This window comes from Acartia tonsa, chromosome 4, assembly GCF_053477335.1.
Source record: "Acartia tonsa isolate MP-2025a chromosome 4, ASM5347733v1, whole genome shotgun sequence".
NCBI lineage: Eukaryota > Metazoa > Arthropoda > Copepoda > Calanoida > Acartiidae > Acartia > Acartia tonsa.
In genome coordinates, this window is record NC_137263.1 from 48,630,443 (window position 1) to 48,651,878 (window position 21,436).

General features: G+C 34.4%; 1 protein-coding gene across 3 annotated transcripts; it reads right to left on the minus strand.

Annotated features, from left to right (window-relative positions):
• Window positions 1-7: 7 nt before the first annotated feature.
• LOC145317539 (upstream-binding protein 1-like) lies at window positions 8-19,655 on the minus strand. 3 transcript variants are annotated; one of them, XM_080158670.1, is made up of 19 exons: window positions 19,590-19,655; window positions 18,944-18,993; window positions 18,538-18,680; window positions 17,947-18,024; window positions 17,378-17,593; window positions 16,901-17,150; window positions 16,567-16,661; window positions 16,019-16,210; window positions 15,494-15,597; window positions 14,773-14,941; window positions 14,013-14,282; window positions 13,720-13,839; window positions 13,155-13,224; window positions 8,845-9,002; window positions 7,808-8,058; window positions 7,212-7,290; window positions 5,552-5,638; window positions 4,832-4,915; window positions 8-340 (listed from the first exon to the last, which is right to left on the minus strand). In XM_080158670.1, the coding sequence occupies exons 3-19, from the start codon at window positions 18,670-18,672 to the stop codon at window positions 143-145; spliced, it is 2,556 nt and encodes an 851-aa protein (XP_080014796.1). In that variant the 5' UTR covers window positions 18,673-18,680; window positions 18,944-18,993; window positions 19,590-19,655; the 3' UTR covers window positions 8-142. The 3 variants fall into 3 exon arrangements, with proteins under 3 accessions (XP_080014796.1, XP_080014795.1, XP_080014797.1); XM_080158669.1 differs by having other exon boundaries at window positions 14,773-14,968; XM_080158671.1 differs by lacking the exon at window positions 17,947-18,024 and having other exon boundaries at window positions 14,773-14,968.
• Between the last annotated feature and the right edge of the window lie 1,781 nt (window positions 19,656-21,436).

The window sequence follows — 21,436 nt, forward strand, 5'->3', positions numbered from 1 at the left end:
AAAGTGCAGATTTAAAAAAAAAGTTAATACATTATTTAGAACATCTATTGACTCCTCGGACTATAGCCATCGCCACGCCTTTTTTTAGCGCGGCTGATGGAGAAAGTGGATCATGGCTCGGGGCTGCTGCTGGCGGCTGGTGTCAGGTCTGCTGCTGCTGCACCTGGTGGAAGGTGACCCCCTCCAGGTGGGCCGTGCACATGCCCATAGTCTCGTCGTACAGAAAGGTGACCAGGTAGGCGGACTCGGCGTCCTGATAGCGCAGATATTCATCAGTCATTCGCACGGGAATCTTGTTGGGGCCGGAGGCGATTATTTTCATTGTGTACTTTTCCAAAATCTAAACAGGAAACACATTAATTAATAAAATATCATATGTGGATTTTAAAAAGTTTTCTACGTTTTGGTTGGGTTTGTCTACCAACCGAAAGGTTTTAAGAAATAAATTCTAAAATGCAACGAGATTAGTTTTCACAAAAACTGTTCCCTTTTTGACAAAAAGCGATTACTTTTCTTTCGTATAACACCCTTAAATATCTGGAAATTTTTTTCTGAAAGTTACAAGCAAAACAAGTGTAATATCGATATGTAATCACACTTACTCTCTAAGAAAGGGCAAAAAGTAGAGAGAGAGGGGACAATAGGCTGTTTATTAAACTAGTCCATAAAGTTTTATACCTCATAACGTTTCCTTTGGGGACTTTTACTGAATTTTGATTGGTTGATTTGATAAATAGAGTGTCCAAAAGTTTCAATTTTAATCTACAGAAGGGGTAATTTAGTGTATCATTGGAGATGTACATCAATTTAACGGCCCTTGTCTTATCCCTTTAGATCTCTGGCAAAAAAGCGTAAAATAAAGATTTTAAATATTACAAAGATTAAGAACAAAATCTTGCTGTTTTATTCCCACTCTTTCTTTTATCTTAGTTTCAATTGCAGACTGGCCAGCCAATTTTGAAAATAAAAAACGTACATAACGTACACAAAAAAAATACGTTACGTACATAAAAAAAGTAAAAAAAACGTACAAAAACGTACATTCCTAATAAAAATAAGTTAAATAATTTCCTAGTTACCTATTATCAATACATTTAAGTCTACTAGCAGCTACCTGTAAAGGAGAACCATAGCGAACTGACAGACACAAGATATCCTATTACTCTATTCAAAAGAACTAGCGTCTACGCTCCTAAAGGCCTATAGGGGCACTTGAGGAGGGGAGAGTTGAATTCAATAAAAAAAACATGGATGACAACATACATAAGTAGCGAAGCTCAAAAGTTATTTATAGACATCTGGAAAAAAATTCAAAGTTGAATTCAAAAACCCATTTTTTTATTTAAAAATAAAAAGTAAAAAACAAGGATGACAACATCCTTAAGTAGCGAAGCTCAAAAGTTATGGATTGAAATCTTGGAACTATATAAACTATAGAGTAGTGTCGTAAAAAATAAGCATTTAACTTATTTAAATAAATCACAAAACCTTTTAAAAATATATAATAACGTGAAAATCTAGGAATAAATTCAGCCCCCCAACCAATAAGCAAATCTCAATGAAATTTAGTGGAAGTATTAAGAATGAAAACTAATACAATCCCTGAAAATTACAACCGTCTATCAGGAATATGAGTTGTGAAAATCACAAAAACCTATACATCTAGGAATTGATCTAGCACTGCAACAAATAGACAAACCTTAAAGAAACTTTTTGAAAATATGTAGAATGTGAATTTATTTATTCCCTGAAAATTTCAGCCGTCTATCTTGAATAGAAGTCGAGAAAACCATGAAAAAAAGAAAATCTAGGAATAGATCTAGCACCCAACCAAAAGGCAAATCTCAATGAAAATATGAAGAATGTGAACTTATTCAATCAAAAAACAGGAGCCGAGAAAATCACGTTTCTCCGATAGCATAACGGACTGACAAAGTGATTATAGAGTAGCGTCGCTAATAATTTTTTTAGTGAGGGAAGGGGGAGTAGACATACCCCATTTCTAAATTCAATTTTAAAAACAAAGAAAAAATATGGGAAGGGTTGTGATTTTTTTGTTTGTGAAGAGTAGTTTCTCTTGGAAGGGTGGTTGTACCCTCTCCTAGGACCTATGAGAAGCTACCCTGTAAAAGAGAACCATATCGGTTTAGCGGTTAGCGAGAACCTTCGGTACAAATAAAATGACAGAGAGACATACATCCTGTTATTACGTACTAAGTATATTCTATTAAATAAAGTAGTAAGTTTTTTGTCTGATGCTTAAGATTTTCATAACTACTTCACACAGTTACCGAGATGGTTTTAGGCTATTTTTCTACCATTTTGAATACAGGTTCTTGATGATATATGGAAGGACAGAGAAAATAGCCTACAACCTCACAAAGATCATGTCGGTTCAGCAGTTAGCGAGATTCTTTGTTACAGAAAAAAAAGGATTTATAGGATAAACATATAATAGGATATAGGGTTATTTTGTCTATTGCTAAAGATCTCAGAAAATACTAGTCTTTAATACAAAGTAAATCAATGCCTGTCTGTCTAAAGCTTAAGATCTTGGTAACCGCTAAACAGATTGGGTTCTAAATTCTAATCTTCAGGGAATATATCTACTAGTCCTGTGGTAGTTTTAGGCTATTTTCTTAGAGTGTGGGAAAACCAACCCCCCCCCCAAAAAAAAAATCAACCACCCCTCAATTTATTTTTGTAAACTAATGCAAATCAGCGGGGTGGGGGAACCCCCACCGCACCCTGGGGCGAAGCCTAAATAAAAAAAAATAAACACAATCTTTTTTTATATTTTTTTTTGACAAATTTCCAACAAACGATTCTACAAAAGAGGGATATGAAGCCTCTAATCCTAGTAGAAAGTAAAAAGCTTTAAGTGTCCCTCCCCCAAAGAAAATAGCAAAAACCATCACAGGACTATTAGGTATATTCCATGAAGAGTAGAGCACAATAGGTTTAGTGGTTACTGAGATATTAAGCTTTTGATATAAAGACGGACAAGCAGACGGACAGACATCATTCTACTTTGCATTATAGATAATATACTATTTTTGTAATACTTTTTGTACAAATACAAATAAATATACAAATACTTTTATACTTACTAGCAGCTACGCCCCTAGAAGCCTCTAGGGGCACTTAATTTAGGAGGGGGAAAAGTCGGCCTCATCCCATATTAAATTTGAGTTTCAAAAGAATAAAAAAAATATTTTTTGGGGGGAGGGGGGTGAAGACACCCTCTCAAAAAATAGTTTAAAACCTTCCCAGAACCTATAAGAAGCTTCCCTGTAAAGGAGAACAATATCGGTTCAGCGGTTAGTGAGATCCTTTGGGACAGACAAAAAAACGCTTACTACTTTATATAATAGGATATTTGATTCTTATTCTTTAAAAACTGAAGATACCAAAAAATAAGACTTCTTAATCCTACACTGTGCACCATATGATATCTCGGAAAATTTACCCAAGTATATAAAGAATTTGAAAAAAATTATCGTAAAATCTATTAAAGGGGTAGTAGCATGAAATGCATTTAAACTTGAATTTAGTCAACTGCATATCTCTTTCTGTTCAATAGTTTAAACTATATCTATAGGACATATATTTCAAATCCATAAATTTAAACTGTAAGTTCTAATAACATATATGCATAATTTACATACATATTTTTGTTCTATGAAAATTGAAGATATTATTGAATTTATTTAAATAATACACCTATTGTTTTTGCAAAAATTTTCGTACAAAACAAACAAATTACTTTTCTGCTAATATTTGATTCTTATTATTTTTTAAAAAACGTAAAACGTACAAAAATACAAATTTCAAAATACGTTACGTACACATATCAAAATAACGTCCAGAACGTACACAGATTCGATGCGTAACGTACAAAACGTACACTCTGGCCAGTCTGCAATTGAATACCCTTCTCTAGTGAGATCAAACATTAAAATAACTTTGTTTTTATAACAAACTTTAAAAATATTTGTCTTCAAATAAAAAATAATAATTTTCCACTGAGAAAAATATATTTGTCTAGAGAAAAGTTTTAATTTTATGTCTGTTGAACTAAAGTTCTTTCAATCAATATTAAAAAGGGATTCATAATTATTATTAGTGAAGAGAGAGGGGGCAAAGGGCTGTTTATTACACTAGTCCCCAAAGTTTTATAAAACGTTCTTAATATGTTTGCCTAACAACTTTGAAGACTTTTAATGAGTTTGATTGGTTTGTTCAGTTCAGTAAGTTGAGTGTCCAGTCCAAACGTTACAACCACTAATTGTAATTATACAGAAGGCGTACTTTTGTGTATCATCATTGTGGATGTACATCAATTTCTGGGCAATTGTCTTATCCCTTTAGATCCCTGGGGAACGAAATCCGCTACTTCCTTTCCTTTCCATGATCCCAAAAACTTTTGTTTTCAAAAAAGTGCAGGGGTGTATATTCTGCACCAGATTTATTTTTTTCCCCTGCTACAAATTTTTTTATTTTTTCCCCCCTAGTTTTTTTCTCACCAAGTAGGGGGGAAAATGGAAAAATATTTAAAGAACTCTATATTTTATTTATTTTATCCCTCCTACCACACATTTTTTCACCAAGGAGGGGGGGGGAAATGGAAAAAATGTTTTCAGTTTTCTTAATTTTTACATTTTTTTCCCCTCCAACCACTTATTTTTTATTCCCCCCCCCCCCCTGAGCAGGGGATCCCATGTAGAATATACACCCCTGAAAAAGTGGGTAAATTTTCGTTAAAAAATATGAGTTTTTTACTAATTCATGAGATTCATAAATAAAGATTTTGATATTACATGCTACATACCTTAAAAGTAGACGCCAAAGTTTTTCCTAACTCCAGGGTGGTTACTTCTCTTAACAAAATTGGGTTGAATATTGAGTCATCTTTCTGGAATAAAATAAAACATTCATCAGTTTATAAAAAAAAAATGACAAGTATGTCTATAGGTAGCGCAGTACTAATAGTTCACTAAATTACTAGGGTAATAGAACAAAGCCGCTTATTATATGTAAGGAAATGTAAGTGTAAAAGTACATCTTACAATATTTAATTTTAAAATCCGCGGAAACCTGTCTATAGTACGATGCGATAAATACCTATTATTAGGTGGTATTATACTTTGATAAAAACAGAAAAGGCATAATCAATTCATGTTAGTAACACCCTTTAAGACTAATTTAAGCTTTGTTTCTTATGTGCACTTTCTGGTTTCATTACGTTTCACAACAAAGTTCATTATTTATTATACTTACCCTAGGACTTTATTAAAACTTGCCTATTATTTTGAACACTAGAATCTACAAGCTTAAAAACGGTACGCATACAATTTATATTTGAAAACTATGTGCATAGCTCCAAAAACGCTTAATACGGTCCTAACGATAAGCATAGAATTTTTCTACTATTAACACAAGCCGCGCAATTTGTATTTTAAAAAGGTGCGCATTTTTGTACTCCCTTTTCATAACAGCCATTGCAGCATGTGTGTATATGTACTGTTTATTGTGTAGAATGTGTGTATACCTGTGCAATATAGAGAACTAATCTTGGAGAAACTGGTGTAAGATGCAGATCATTATACAACCGAATACCGTCAATAGGCCCCACAATCTACAACAAAGAAATAATATTACTATCACATATTGCAAATATTGAAATTACCATGAGATCTTTTTTTGGTGTATACTCTGCACAAGATTAATTTTTTTCCCCTGCTGCAAAAATTTATATTTTTTCCCCCTCCTAGTTTTTTCCAGCAAGGAAGGGGATGAAATGGAAAAATATTTTCAAACTCTTTGTTTTATTCATATTATCCCCCCTCCCACATATTCTCTTAGTTTTTTACATTAAAGAGGGGAAAAAATGGAAAAAAAAATTCTCTTAATTTTTACATTTTTTATTTTTTTTACCCCCCCTCAACCGGGTCAAATTTGCAAGATATACACCCCTGTGTATTTCTTAACCAAATCCTGCCAATAAATTGCATGTTCATACGGTCAAGCGTCCTTTACACAACCAACCTTTGATTGCACGATATTTGTCTGAAAGTCCTAGATGTTCATTTGAAAAGTTTAGTCTGTTTTCGGCCAAGGTATTCATTTCCCCTACTATTTATGCCGCCCACCTGACATAGCAGCAGTAGGAACAGGGTTGTCATATCGAGCGGGCGCTTTTGGGCGGGCGGTTTTGGGCTGCCCTTTATCGGGTCCTTTTGGGCACCCCCGTTTTGGGGGGTGAGAAAAAGGGGGAGGGGGTGAAAAAAGAATGGGGGGGCGGGCCTATATTAACTAGGTATTATATAAATTAGTAAGCTTTTTTGTATCTAGAGAAGGATTTCGCTAACCGCTGAACCGATATGGTTCACCGTTCTAGTGGAGCTTTTATAGGTCCTGAGATGGTTTTAGGCTATTTTATTTTTAATAATAAGTCTCGGTATGGTTTTAGGCTATTTTATATCCTTTTTAAATGCTTTTTACGACATTTGCCCAAAAATGCCGTTTGGGCAATTGGGCGGCCCGTTATCGAAAAAAAATGCCCAATATGACAACCCTGAGTAGGAACCATTTCTACATTTTTAGTTATGAGATATAAACCTATCACATTGACGACAACGTACGGATATGCTACGTGTCACTTTTTTATACATCCTTTACTGCAAGAATTCTGGTATCTTTTCCCTGATAATAACTAACTTATGCGAAACTGTACCAGAAAGAAATTAATTTCATCATAATTTTTGCCAAAATAGGTAAATGAATAAATTATCAATAAATCTTTTGAATAACAATGAAAATATATTGGACGTCAGAACAAAGATTTAAAGCTTCCAGTCAAATGCGCTTATTAGGTCAAACTGGTTTTAATATTATGTGTTTAATTCAGGGAAAAGGGAATGTGATTCTGACAAACAATTCTAATGGAAAATTTCCCCACAACCCCCTTCTTACCCACCCCTCTTCAATTATATTAAAAAGAAAAATATACTTCAACCTAAATTTTAAAGATTTTGTGATTTTTTGTAGAATTGATTGTTAGAATAGCTACCCTTGGTTTAATTATACTATGCGTTTGATCAAAATTAAAAACAATTTGAACTACTACGCGCATTTGACTGGAAGCTTGATCCCTTTTTTTAGTTGGAATCTCCCAAGATTGAAAAAGTATAAAATTTTGTGTTGTTTACCTGAACAAGTTCTGACTTGGCAAACCGGAGGAGATCTTGAGCATCACAATTTTGAAAGGTTTTCAGGTGTTCATTATACCTTAACAAAATTTATAGTCAAATAAATTTAAAAGTAACGGGTTGTCTGTATTCTATAAGTAACAAAAGTATATCAAAAACCACTGAATCGAAATGTTTTTCCTTTACAGTGTAGCTTCCGATAGGATCTGCTAGGAAGAGGTACCCTCACAAGAGAAATTAAACTCAATTTAAAAGGGGGGGGGGGGGGCGAAAGTGACACTTTTTGAAACTAAAACTAAAAGTCAAAGGAACTCAACTAAAAAAAGAGTTACAGGTCTGACATTTTGCATGGCAGTTGCTTTATAGGGGTACAATATGGAACTGTGAAAAAACGGCGGCGCAACCGCCGAAAACCGCCGAGAAAAGGCAAAAAAAATTTCGGCCGGAAACGGCGGTTTTTGGCGGTTGCGCCGCCGTTTTTTCACAGTTTTTTCACAGGCTTCTCAACTCCAGTCTTCGTGTGCTTCTAAGTCCTAACCTCAGGGAATCATGGCTACAACAAACAAACAACAAGAGACAATAAGTCTATTTCTTACCTGTGATATGCTAGCCAGGTGGCCACAGTATCAGGAGTAGCATTTCCGGGAAGAACTCTTTTCCATGTCTTGGTCTCGCTGAGTGGTTGTGACGGAGCCACCCAGTTGACTGGCACCACACCGACGCCGACACGAGCAACAGAGGTGGGTATGGCGGACGAGTCGTCGACTCTGTTGGCCGCCGTGGACGGAGGTAAGGATGAGGCCTTTACAGTCGCTTTAGCCACGGAATTTAAGCTCTCGTTGTCCGACTATAAATATATAGAATTCATTTTTTATTTGCTTTGCCTTAAAATCAATGATTAAGTAAAAAAATAATCAAACAATTGTTCCTAACACTTCAATATAAATTGTAAAAACTATAATATTTTGCTAGATACTATTATTAGTTTATGTCAAAGCTAAACTCTGCTCGAAAACGACATAAATACATGTTAATCGGGATATGGCGAGCAAAATATGCTTATTACTGTACGACCCGAGCGGAGCTAACGTATAATGTCTTTCTTATCATATCTACGTTTTTTTCACTTAAAGTTTCATGCTTCTTGTAATTTTTTTCCCTTTTCTTCTCTATTTTTCTCCCTTTCCTTTTTGTAATTTCCCCCCCCCTATATTTTGCTTTTAATTTTCATACACCTTTGCTCGTTTGGACGCAATCGTCTTTTTCTATCTGTAAGATTGCTATTCAGCGATGTGTAAATGGATGTAATCTTACACCAGATTTTTATGTTCTCTGATAAAGTGAGCTTCGCAGCAGGATAAAATAAAGATAACCCCCATCCCCTCCCTTTACACAATTCCCTCCCCTCCTACTGGATGAACGAACAGACCAATAAGAGAGTTCCACGTTAGCAACATAAATTTACGACATTTTTCCCCCTGTCATATATTATTTATCCATTGTTGTGTAAGTAGGTATAAAATGCGAACCTGTATCGGAGAAATGCCTCTGCTCGGAGGTATATAAATATAAAATAAGAACCTGTATCGGAGAAATGCCTCTGCTCGGAGGTATATAAATATAAAATAAGAACCTGTATCGGAGAAATGCCTCTGCTCGGAGGTATATAAATGCTATCAACGCTGAGATCAGTGAGGACCGTACACTCGTATTGCTGGGAATATTTCTCTTGTTCCATGGGTGTCCGTTTCTGCACCTTCTCGCGGTCCTGCTTGTGCTTTCGGTCAGCTCCTAAAAGGATTGACATATTTTTTTACAACATAATAACATTATTCAAGCTTTAATGAAGATATTTTAGAACTTTTAAATGACTGGATGTTTGTGTGTATGTGTATGGCTATACTTTTCTGAGAGTGCGCATATTTGAGTAAAACTATAGATGGGGAACGGAATAAATAACTGTATGTCCCCTTCCCGAGGACCCTGTGTCGAATTTCAATTGGGCCCTTGGAAATCAACCAATAGCGTTGGGAATAATATCACTGCCAATTCGCTACAAAAGAGCAGAAATCCATTTGCTAGCAGACGAAATAGGTCCCCAACAGGGGGATCTGCGTAGTTGTCTGGTAATACATCTATATTTATTACTAAGGGCACCACAGGCAAGTGCAGACTGGCCAGCCAATTTTTAAAATAAAAAACGTACAAAACGTACACAAAAAAAATACGTTACGTACATAAAAAAAAATAAAAAAACGTACAAAACGTACATTCCTAATAAAAATGATGTTTATATTTTCCTAGTTACCTATTATCAAAACATTTAAGTCTACTAGCGGAGAAACACCATAACGGACCATAGCGGACTGACAGACACAAGATATCCTATTACTTTATTAAAGAGAACTAGCGCCTACGCTCCTAAAGACCTCTAGGGGCACTTGAGAAGGGGAGGGTTGAATTCAATAACCCAATTGTTTTATTTTAGATTTTCAAAGAAAAAGTAAAAAACATGGATTACAACATACATAAGTAGCGAAGCTCTAAAGTTTTATATAGACATCTGGAAAAATTTAACTATAAAAAATCAGTGAGCAATTAAAGTTCTTTTTTGGGGGGAGGAGGTAATTTTTTTCTAAAGTCGATTTCTCTTGGAAGGGTGGATAGTGATACTCTTCCCCAAAATAGTTATAAAACTTCCAAGAACCTATGAGAAGCTATCCTGTTAAGGAGAACCATATCGGTTCAGCGGTTAGCGAGATCCTTTGGTACAAATAAACAGACATTCTGTTATCTATAATACAAAGTAGAACGATGTCTGTCCGTCTGTCCCTTAAGATCTCGGTAACCACTGAACCGATTGGATTCTACTCTTCAGGGTATATACCTATTGGTCCTGTGGTGGTTTTAAGCTATTTTATTTTTTGGGGCCACCCCCCCAAAAAACAAAAAAAATCAACCCCCCATTTCTTTTTTTTTTTTTTTTTTTAGGAGATATCCTTGGTCCTTTTTTTGTAGGAGATATCCTTAGTCCTTTGTAGAAGATTTCCTTTGTAGAAGATTTCCTTTGTGGAAGATTTCCTTTGTAAAAGATTTCCTTGGTCCTTATTTTTTTTTTTTTAAGAATTTCACCTTACACTTTTTTTGATCACCTCTTGGGGCAAAGCCCCTAGAGGCTAGGGGCGAAGCCGCTAGTTATGTACAAAGTATATCCTATTATAAGGACCAGCGACTACGCCCTTAGAGGCCTCTAGAGAAACTTGATTAAGGGGGAGTTGAATTCAAACACCCAATTTTATATTTTTTATTTAAAAATAAAAAGTAAAACACAAGGATGACAACATCCTTAAGTAGCTAAGCTCAAAAGTTATGGATGGAAATCTGGGAAAATAAATAAACTAGGCATAGAGTAGTGTCATAAAAAAAACATTTAACTTATTCAAATAAATCACAAAACCTTTTTAAAAATATATAATAACGTGAAAATCTAGGAATAAATTCAGCCCCCCAACCAATAATCAAATCTAAATGAAACAAAGTGGAAGTATTGAGAATAAAAACTTATACAATCCCTGAAAATTACAACCATCCATCAAGAAAATGAGTAGAGAAAATCATAAAAACCTATACATCTAGGAATCGATCTAGCACTGCAACAAATAGACAAACCTTAAAGAAACTTTTTGAAAATATGTAGAATGTGAATTTATCTATTTCCTGAAAATTTTAGCCGTCTATCTTGAATAGGAGTCGAGAAAATCACAAAAACTTGAAAATCTAGGAATAGATCTGGCACCCCAACCAAAAGGTAAATCTCAATGAAAATATGTAGGATGTGAACTTATTTAATCAAAAAACAAGAGCCAAGAAAATCACGTTTCTCCGATGGCATAACGGACTGAGAAAGTATTTATAGAGTAGCTTCGCTAATAATTTTTCTAGTGAGAAGGGGGGGGGGGGGGGGTGAATTAGACCACCCCCATTTCTGTTTTCAATTTTAAAAAGAAAGAAAAAATAGGGGAAGGGTGGTTATTTTTTTCTAAGAGTGATTTCTCTTGGGAGGGTGGTTGTACCCTCTCCCAGAACCTATAAGAAGCTACCCTCTAAAGGAGAACCATATCGGTTGAGAGAGAGCCTTTGGTACAAACAAACAATTAGACAGACATACATCCTGTTATTACGTACTAAGTATATCCTATTATATAAAGTAGTAAGTTTTTTGTTGTGATGCTTAAGATTTTCATTACTTCTGAACCGATTGATTTCAATTTCAGGGAAACTTCACTCAGTTACCGAGATTGTTTTAGGCTATTTTTCTATTATTTTGAATACAGGTTCTCGAAGGGATATGGGAGGACAGAGAAAATAGCCTTCAACCTCTCCCAGATCATGTCGGTTCAGCAGTTAACAAGATTCTTCACTACAGAAAAAAAAGGATTTAGAGGATTATACATATCCTAATATATAGTGTTATGCTTTTTTGTCTGTAACGAAAGATCTAGCTAACCGCTGAACCGATATGGTTCTCCTTTACAGTAAAGCTTCTTACATACCCTGAGATGGTTTTAGGCTATTCGTTTTTAGAAATAAGTCTGGGTATGGTTTTAGGCTATTTTTCTGACATTTCATATTCCTTCGAATATATAGCCCCTAGATGCTAGGGGCGCAGCCGCTAGTAATAGGATATAGGGTTATTTTGTCTAATGCTAAAGATCTCAGAAAATACTAGTCTTTAATACAAAGTAAAACAATGTCTGTCTGTCTGAAGCTTAAGATCTTGGTAATAGCTGAACAGATTCGGTTCTACTCTTCAGGGAATATATCTACTGGTCCTGTGGTGGCTTTAGGCTATTTTCTTGGAGTGTGGAAAACCCAACCCCCCAAGAAAACAACCACCCCTTAATTTATTTTTGTAAACTAATGCAAATAAGCTGGGTGGGGCCTAAATGAAAAAAAATCATCACAATATCTTTTTTTCGTTTTTTTTTACTAATTATGAACAAACGATCCTATGAAGGAGGGAACGAATCCTCTAGAGGATAGGGGCGAAGCCGCTAATCCTAGTAGTAAGTAAAAAGCTTTAAGTGTCCCACCCCCCAAGAAAATAGCTTTAAAATATTCCCTGAAGAGTAGAACCTAATAGGTTCAGTGGTTACTGAGATCTTAAGCTTCTAAAAGACAGACGGACAAACAGACAGACAGATATCATTCTACTTTGTATTATAGATAATATACTATTTTCGTAATACTTTTTATACAAATACAAATACATATACAAATACTTTTATACTTATATTTGATTCTTATTCTTTAAAAACTGAAGATACCAAAAAATAAGACTTCTTAATCCTAAACTGAACACCATATGATATCTCGGAAAATTTACCTAAGTAGATATACAAAGAATTTGAAAAAAATTATTGTAAAATCTATTACAGGTTAGTTGCACAAAGTGCATTTAGACTTGAAATTAGTCAACTGCATATCATTTTCTGTTCAATTCTTTAAACTATATCTATAAAACATATATTTCAAATCCATAAATTTAAACTATAAGTTCTAAAAACATACATATATCACATATTTTACCTACATATTTTTGTTCTATGAAAATTTAAGATATTATTGAATTTATTTTTTATAATACACCTATAGTTTTTGTTAAAATTTTCGTACAAAACATACAAATTACTTTTCTGCTAATATTTGATTCTTATTATTTAAAAAAAAAACGTAAAACGTACAAAAATACAAATTTCAAAATACGTTACGCACACATATCAAAATAACGTACAGAACGTACACAGATTTGATGCGTAACGTACAAAACGTACAAAACGTACACTCTGGCCAGTCTGCAAGTGTCATAACCGCACCCCCACCACGTATCATCCACCCCCCCTCCGCATTTATTTGAGTTTATCATAAATAAGAATATGTTACCTTTAAGCTTGAATACTTGAAGAATACATGCAGCCGCATGAACTCTAGCTTCGTTGGAGTACGTCTCAATCTTAACAAAAAAAAAGAAAATTAAAAAATATCGAAAACAAACTTTCAGAGAAACCAATGATCTATTGAAAAAGTCCTTTTTTTCTTCCTTTGGTGAATATTTTCATCTTAAAACTTGAGGAAAATAGAAGAATAAGTGAATCTAATCTTAATTTTAGTAGATACCCTGTTTTGAAGAACATTTGCAGGTTTCAAATGTAACAATACAACTTTTAAGTCAAAACTTTTCACATATCGTTATTTATAGCTTTATTTTTAGATTATTTTTTCAAGTATACAGTTAGAGAGGCTGAAGTTAAGTACTATTTTCCAGTATGGCTTCGAATCCGATTAATATCCGGTGGATAAGATCCGGTTCTCAGTCACACTGAAAAATCATGTATCAGATAATATCAAGTTTTCTACGAATACAAAAATTTAAGATTAAGACCACTTTTGTTAGCAAAAGGCACGGGCGGAGAGCTGTTTATAATACGATGCTATAAAATAACTATACCTGGAGTTTGAAAGGAACACCTCTTTCACCCCCATGCTTCTTGGGTGTAAACTCTGTAGAGATGCAATGCACCTTGATGAATACACCAGTCTCACGAGTAGGATCCCACGAAAACGAAACCTAAATTTAAAAAATGGAAAATATTTCATATTTAAGCTTGCAAAAAAATGTTAAGACGAAATTTAACATTATTGAACAATTGGTTTCAATAGACTATCAAATAATTAGACATTAGTTGTGACGATTATACCTATAAATTTTACCATTCAATTTAAATTATTTGTTAAACCAACCTGATTAAGTTGATCATATTCCTGGCGGACATCACCGATCCCGTAGCTCAGCGGCATATCAATCTCCAGTATGCGCTCGTTGGGATGGGACCTGGCCCACTCCGCGATCTGTTCGCTCTCAATGTACTGGAGCCTGCGCTCGTGGAAGCAGATGCGCACGTGGCTGCGCAACCATTTCTTCTTGTAGTGACTAGACAGGTCCCCCAGCTTCTTCATCTTCAACTCGTAGCTCTGGCCCTGGTTGATGTAGGTCAGGGACGGCTCACCAACCTTCAAGTAAAATATCCATTAATCATTAAAACAAATAAATAACAAAACAAGAGAGTTTCAAGTAAGGTAAGGTCAATAAGATGTATTATTTTTAACTAAAAAAAAGAATTAGGAGGCAAGATTAGTATATCAGCCTAATGATCACAGAGTTTAACACAAACTATTCTTTTTAATTGTCAACTAACTCCAAACACTTAAAATTCTTAATATTATTACAGTATATTTGTATAATCACGAAAAATAAAAACCTTAATTTGGTGTATCTATAAATAACATAAGACTTTCCTATAGATAAACAGATAAAGGCAATAAGTACTTGCAAAATATTGTTCATGAAAAGAAAACGAATTAGCGAGTTTCGTCGTACTTTTACAGTAGCTTTAACATTTACCCTACCTAACCTAACCTACAATAACCTATCCCAAGCTAATGTAAATATATGACGCAACCCGATACTTCGTTTACCTTCCATGATTCCAAATATTTTTACCTTTGTAGCAATACTGGTTGGAGCAGTTAGGACATACTGGAAGCTGGAGTCTGAGTCCTCGAAGGGCTGGATGCCAACCCCGCCGCCCCCGCTATTGCTGCTCCCCGTCACAAGTTCTATTTTGGAGGGTCCGTACAACCCGCTGGTAAGGCTCTGGTGCAATAACTCACTAGATAGATTGTCACTCAGATTCTTCCTATAAATTAATTCACACCATGAAAAATTTTAAAGTGCCTCTAGAGGACTGAACCCCATCCCCCCTTATTTTATAAATAAATTAAAAATTAAGTGAGAGAGGGAAGGCGTTAGTTTTTTCCCATGAATAACCACAGCGGGGCCAGCCATTACCCAATATAACCTAACCTAACCTGCCCTAAAGTAATTGATAAACGAAAAACTACCCTAGACCTTACACTCTAATCATTATATAAAAGTAACATTACGTCTGTGCGTCGAAGAATCTTGCTAACCGCTGAACCGATATGGTTCTTCTTTACAATGTAGCTACTCATAAGTCACGGGCAGGTTTATAACTATTTTGGTAGGAGGGTACTACTACTACCACCTTCACTAGATAAATTACCCTAGAAAAAATGTCCACCCCCCCCCCCCAAAAAAAAAAAAAATCATTATTATTTACTTTTTCTTTTTAAAACTAAAATTGAATATGGTGGGAGCGAAGCCGCCCCCCCCCCCCAAAAAAAAAATAATTAGAAATTACCCTAGGATGTCCATCTTGGATTCCTTAGTGTCTGCATTCAGAAGTTTGCTGGCGATAAGGTTCTCCACTTGTTGAGTACTCTTGCACTTCACTCCAGTTAAAACCTGAAAAGGAAGCAACATTACAAAGAAATAAGGCAAAAATCCACAATTTTTTTAACTCGTTGTAACTTATACTTAATGAGTCTCTTTTTGTGCTTCCTGAAATTATAACACATCCGGGTATCACTTTGAATTGCTGAAATAATACTAACAACTTTTAGTGCTTTACCTTAAAGTGTCTATCGAGTACTGCCCCCCCCCCCCTACTTTTCAAATAAATTAATAGAAAAAAAGGGAGGGGGGATTGTAGGTTGGTTCTCCTTTTTTTGGGTTACCCAGTACCTAATATAACCTTAAGTAATTAACAAACAAACAAAAAACTACCACCCCCCTCCCCCCATTATCATTAATTTTATTTCAGAATAAGGGCGGGGGGTTGGTGCTCAAAAAGGCACTTTGAGGGTAAAAATACCAACTATTTTACCTTGTCCATCGAGTTATCTCTTGAGACGGACCCGCTGAAAGTCTGGGGACCCGTCTGGTTGGGGGGTGATGTCTCCCCAATCTCGTGGCTAGCAGCGTGCTGAGCCTCGTCATTGGACAGATCCAGAGCTCCGTAGCTGGAGAACATGTAGGATGGGTCGGATTTAGGAGAGGCATACCTCCCACTGGACTCCTGGTAAAAAGGGTTTTTAGGTTAAATAAATATTTTAGTTAAAAGTGTGCATGATGAAGAGGTATTTCTTTTCGATTGAGCCTAAAATGTCATTAAACAAATCGGAAATTATTTCAGATATTCAATTACATTTTTACAGAAATGTCTAAAAAGTTTCATAATTATGCCCAACGTTTAAAAATCAGATGAATTTTAAAATCACGGCATTAACAGAAAATAAAGCTTCGGCGGTTGTGTTTTGAGCGACCTCTTCATCTGGGTTTGGGTGACGAGATATTTACAAAAGTCCTCAGATTCTCCCAATAGAATTAGCAAAATTGACAAAAACACAAAGTTCATGAAAATTGTAGTTATACCTGTTTGATTTGCGAACTGTTAATAACAATATTATTCAGACTTATCATAGCGTCTGACATCGAGTAGTGAGCAGTTGTTATATCAACACCAAGACCTAGAATAGATATTTATCACATCGTATTATAGACAGCTCTCCGCGAATATTAAAATGAATATTTTAAGATTAGAACCAGTTTTTTTTAGCCCAGGGGTTGAATGCAAGGGCTAAAAAAACTGGTTTAAATTTTTATGATTTCTAATAAAATTTCCGTGAAAATTATCTGTAATACGATGCTATACATGATATTTATGTATGGTTCTAATCTACAAATTTGACAAGATATATTTGTTTACCTGTAAAAGAGCCGTCAAAGTCAGCTGCCAGATTATCCGTGTCAATATCATCAACATTCAACAGGTTGGGATTCATGGGAGACAACAGGTTGTTGCCGTTGGTCTTGCCATGGTGCCCGTGGTTGTGGTGGTGGTGATGATGATTGTTGTGGAGATGGTGGTGCCCATCACCGCTGCCACTGTTACCGCCGCTTTCACCGCTGTGGCCCCCATCCTCATCAGTACCGGCCCTTCCATCCTGCACCTCATCCTGCAATGGTAAAAGGATCATGATTCGGTGCCAAAAATAACACTAATACAGTATCTTTACCTAAATAGGTACCTAATTTTTTATGATCCCTAAAAATCGATTTCCTTTTCTTTAAAAGGAATAAAACTTAAAATAAATCTAGTATGATATAGTAAGCAATAATATAGGAACACAAAACTGTCACAAAAGTCTAGTCCAGATCCCCAAAGAGGAGCCAGACAACCTACCTCAAACCCAGTCCTGCTGCAGACGGGGGTGTCGAGGCCGTCTCCCTTGGCAATAATTATCCCGTCATGGTCATCCCCCTTGTCATCCTCGTCGTCGGGGTCTCGGTTGTTGGGCAACCTCCCCGACCCGACGTACTTGTTAGACACGGTGCGACCGGTCCCCTCCCACGCCTTCCGCTTGCGACTGATTACAACAGCAGAGCTCGCGGGATCGCCCTGAAATAACAAAACTTTAAAAATGGCCTTTAAAAGAAATAAAAGTGTCCTATTTTTTAACCTGTTCAATCTCATGGTATCTAAACTAGTTCGAGAGAAAAACGTATTTAAAATGCTGTAAAAAATAAACAATGACAAATAAATAAAAGTTAAAAAAAATTAAGTATTAACAGAAAATCTTGAATAGACGCTAAATAAGGACACCTGTCATTTTTCTAAATTACCTTTTATTTCAAACTCTGATTTTCTTTGTAAAATGACTTCAATATATGATTAGTTAAATTAACCCACCTTTTCATCTACGAGAATGTTAGTTTCTACCTAGAGAACCACCTGCCATACTATGTGTTTACCTTTGCTAGGTTAGAATCTTCCTTGTTAAGACCAGATGCAGCCATATGATGCAATCCCTTCCACAAAATATGAAAGTCCTTAAAACAACTGGTCATAAACAACGTTCTGTTTTATCATGTACAAATAAAATCCCCGAAAATATATATGAGTAATAATGAAAATGGGCCAATTTGTGATGTGTGTAAAAATCTCAGGATAAAAATGGCGGCTGTTAAAGACAAGGACTTTATATTCAAGAGAACGTTCCATGAACAATATCATGTGCTTTAACTAAATACAAATGCAAAAAATAAATTTTTTTATTATAAAATAAAATTATTGGATCATGGAAAGAAAACGAAGTAGCGGGTTTCGACGTATTTTCACAGTAGCTAATGATTAGTTGGGTAAATGTTAATGATTGTCCTGCAGGGTTAGTAACTGTGAAAAATAAAATACGACGAAAACCGCTACTTTGTTTTCTTTCCATGATCCAAATTATTGATAGGTAGTACATTAAAAAAAAAACATTTACTAAAAACATAAGAATTTCTTGTTAAGTTGCCACATGATATCATTGATGGAACATTCCCTAATGTAAAAACTCCTACCTTGCTGTTGCTCGACTCATCTAAGCTCGTTTTGAAAGAGATGGGCAGTCTTGAGAAATCGTAGTCCACCCCCTGTTGGTCACTACTTGAACTGTTATTCTGTGGTTGTTTACTACCAGCCAGTAGTTTAGACATAACAATCCCTGAACAAACAATTCTAAAACAGCTTGTGCAATGAATTTAAAAAATTATTTTAAATTCTTCGCGAATTTAAGCACAGCTGCTGTAACATCAAGGTATTATTCTTTTTTCCCTATACAAATACGCTTACTTAAACTACACTAGATGTCGTTAAAATAAAGGATTCATTTTTGGCCAACTAGAAACTTCCCCCCTAATCTATTACGATGCATATAAAAATAAGTTAGGAAATTTTCTTTTAACTACCTACTAAAAATTAACCTACCTTTGGATAACTAGTTGGTGGACGGTCTACTCGCTAGCACCTGATAACCCCTAACACAAACATCATTACAAATATTTTTTTTACAGAATTATCAAGAAAAATTTATTAAGAATTTAACAAGAAATCAATAGGGATTCTTTTCCCTTAATACTTTTGCTAATATCTTAAGAATAAAAATGTAGAAATAGTCAATGAAAGACATTAAAATATATCGCGGAATACTAATTTACCTCTTGTCCTTTCCTTTCTTAAAAGTTTTAAATATCACAAAGAAAAGGTTCAAAAATAAAGTTTGTGTATTCAAGGCCATTACATTGGGAGAAAAGACAATGAGAGATAACTTAACTTTGCTCTCAATTTGGGATAGTTAATTATCTCATTGTAGAGACAGCTTTCCACGGATATTAAAATGAAAAATTATAAGATTAAAACCAGTTTTGTTAAATCCGAGGGGCAGAAGGCCCGGGCCAAAAAAAACTGTTATTAATTTTTTGTTTTTCATTTTGAGATCCGTGGAAAATTGTCTGTTATACGATGCTAAACATGATTTTTTTAGTATGGCTTAGAACAGGTTCTAATCCAGCGGATATTAATCAGTTTCGAAGCCATACTGGAATATTAATTCCATTTAGTAATGATGTTGTACCTAAGATATAGGAAATTAACAATCAATGATTATTCGTTACGACAGTCCAAACATACTTCTGAAAAAAAGCTCTTAGTCAACAAATAGTTTCATAATTTTCATAATACCTAGGTATACATATTTAATACTAGCAATAATAAAAATTTCAATATCAACAAAATTATAACAATAATACAAGATTTCTTTTATGGAATATTTTAGAATAAAGTTACAGAAAATTTTCAGATTCTTTTTATCACTTAAAAAAAAGAGGGAGGTCATTTTCTAGTAAATCCCGTAAAGGTGTGTGTTATAAGGCCTAAAAATAGTAGTAGAACGATAAGGTGCTCTATATATTTGTATTCCCTATTGAATAGAACAATAGGGAAATTTTTTTTTTTTTTGATAACCGTACCTGGAATATCTTTAAAAAATACGAAATTTCTATCAAACACTTTGTTTGGCTCAAACTGACAAAAATAAAAAAAAAATATAATTATAATAATAATGTTTTCTATAGGTACAAGGTAAAGGTTAAGAACAATCTATACCATTAAACAAAGGAAGAAGTCATTCTTTACAGGCTGATTTATTATAATTATATATTTTTTTATTTGTGTCAGTTTGAGCCAAACAAAGCGTTTGATAGAAATTTCTTATTTTTTAAAGATATTCCAGGAAAGGTTATCAAAAAAAAAAAAAAAATTTCTTCCCTATTGTTCTATTCAATAGGGAATACAAATATATAGAGCACCTTATCGTTCTACTACTATTTTTAGGCCTTATAACACACACCTTTACGGGATTTACTAGAAAATGACCTCCCTCTTATGGGGAACCTTAGAATTATTAACTTTTGCAGTTAATACAAGGATACATCACCATAAAGAAAAACTATATCACCTCCAAATAGCTTCTGGTAAAAATTAGCGTTTCAAACAACATGATATACCTATTACTTTTAAAATGTTATTGAACAATAACATACTTCAAATTTTAAAAGCAAGTAATATGGTTCAATATTTGAGTCTAAATAGTTTTTATTTAAGGTGCCTTAACCCTGTTCAGAGACTATGTACAAAGCAGTGGGGAAAAGTTATTAACGCATTGTACTATAAACAGCTTTCCGCGGATATGAAAATGAACAATTATAAGATTAAAACCAGTTTTTTAGCCCCGAGATGCCGAAGGCACGGGCTAATAAAAACTTGTTTCAATCTTATGATTATACATTTTATATTTGTAGAAAACTGGATATAATACGGTGCTATACAAAAATTTTCAGTTTGGCTGAGAACCGATTCTAATCCACCGGATATTGAACGGTTTCGAAACGATACTTGAAATAATAAAATAATTATCACATTATTCCCTGAGTATTAAACCAGGTTTAAGGTCACAAGCTCATTTTAATATGACTTCAATTAAATGTATGAATTTTTCAATTCAAAATTGATTTGATCTTTTCTTCTTTGAAGCTAGGGTAATAATAAATTGTTTAAAAAGAATAAATATGTACCTATTTGTATTAACAAATGTTAAAGTAAAATGTTATAAATTGATTATTAATACAAGTAACGAGTGATGTAATAAATTATTGATTAAAAATGTTTTGATAATAATGAGAATAAATAAGTGATATATGATAAAAGTTTCTTTGTCATAGTTCTAAACCCCGAACCACTTCATTATGCAATCTATATTTTCCTGGATATTTTGTCTATGGTAGTCCATAAGTGTACAGCTTTACAGTACATTGTTTATATTTGTTAAAGCAACACGTATGATAAAAGAAAAAGATTTTTTTTAAAAGTAAAATGCTTATATATCAATTGAAATCTATATTTTTTTATTTTTTACTGATCCAC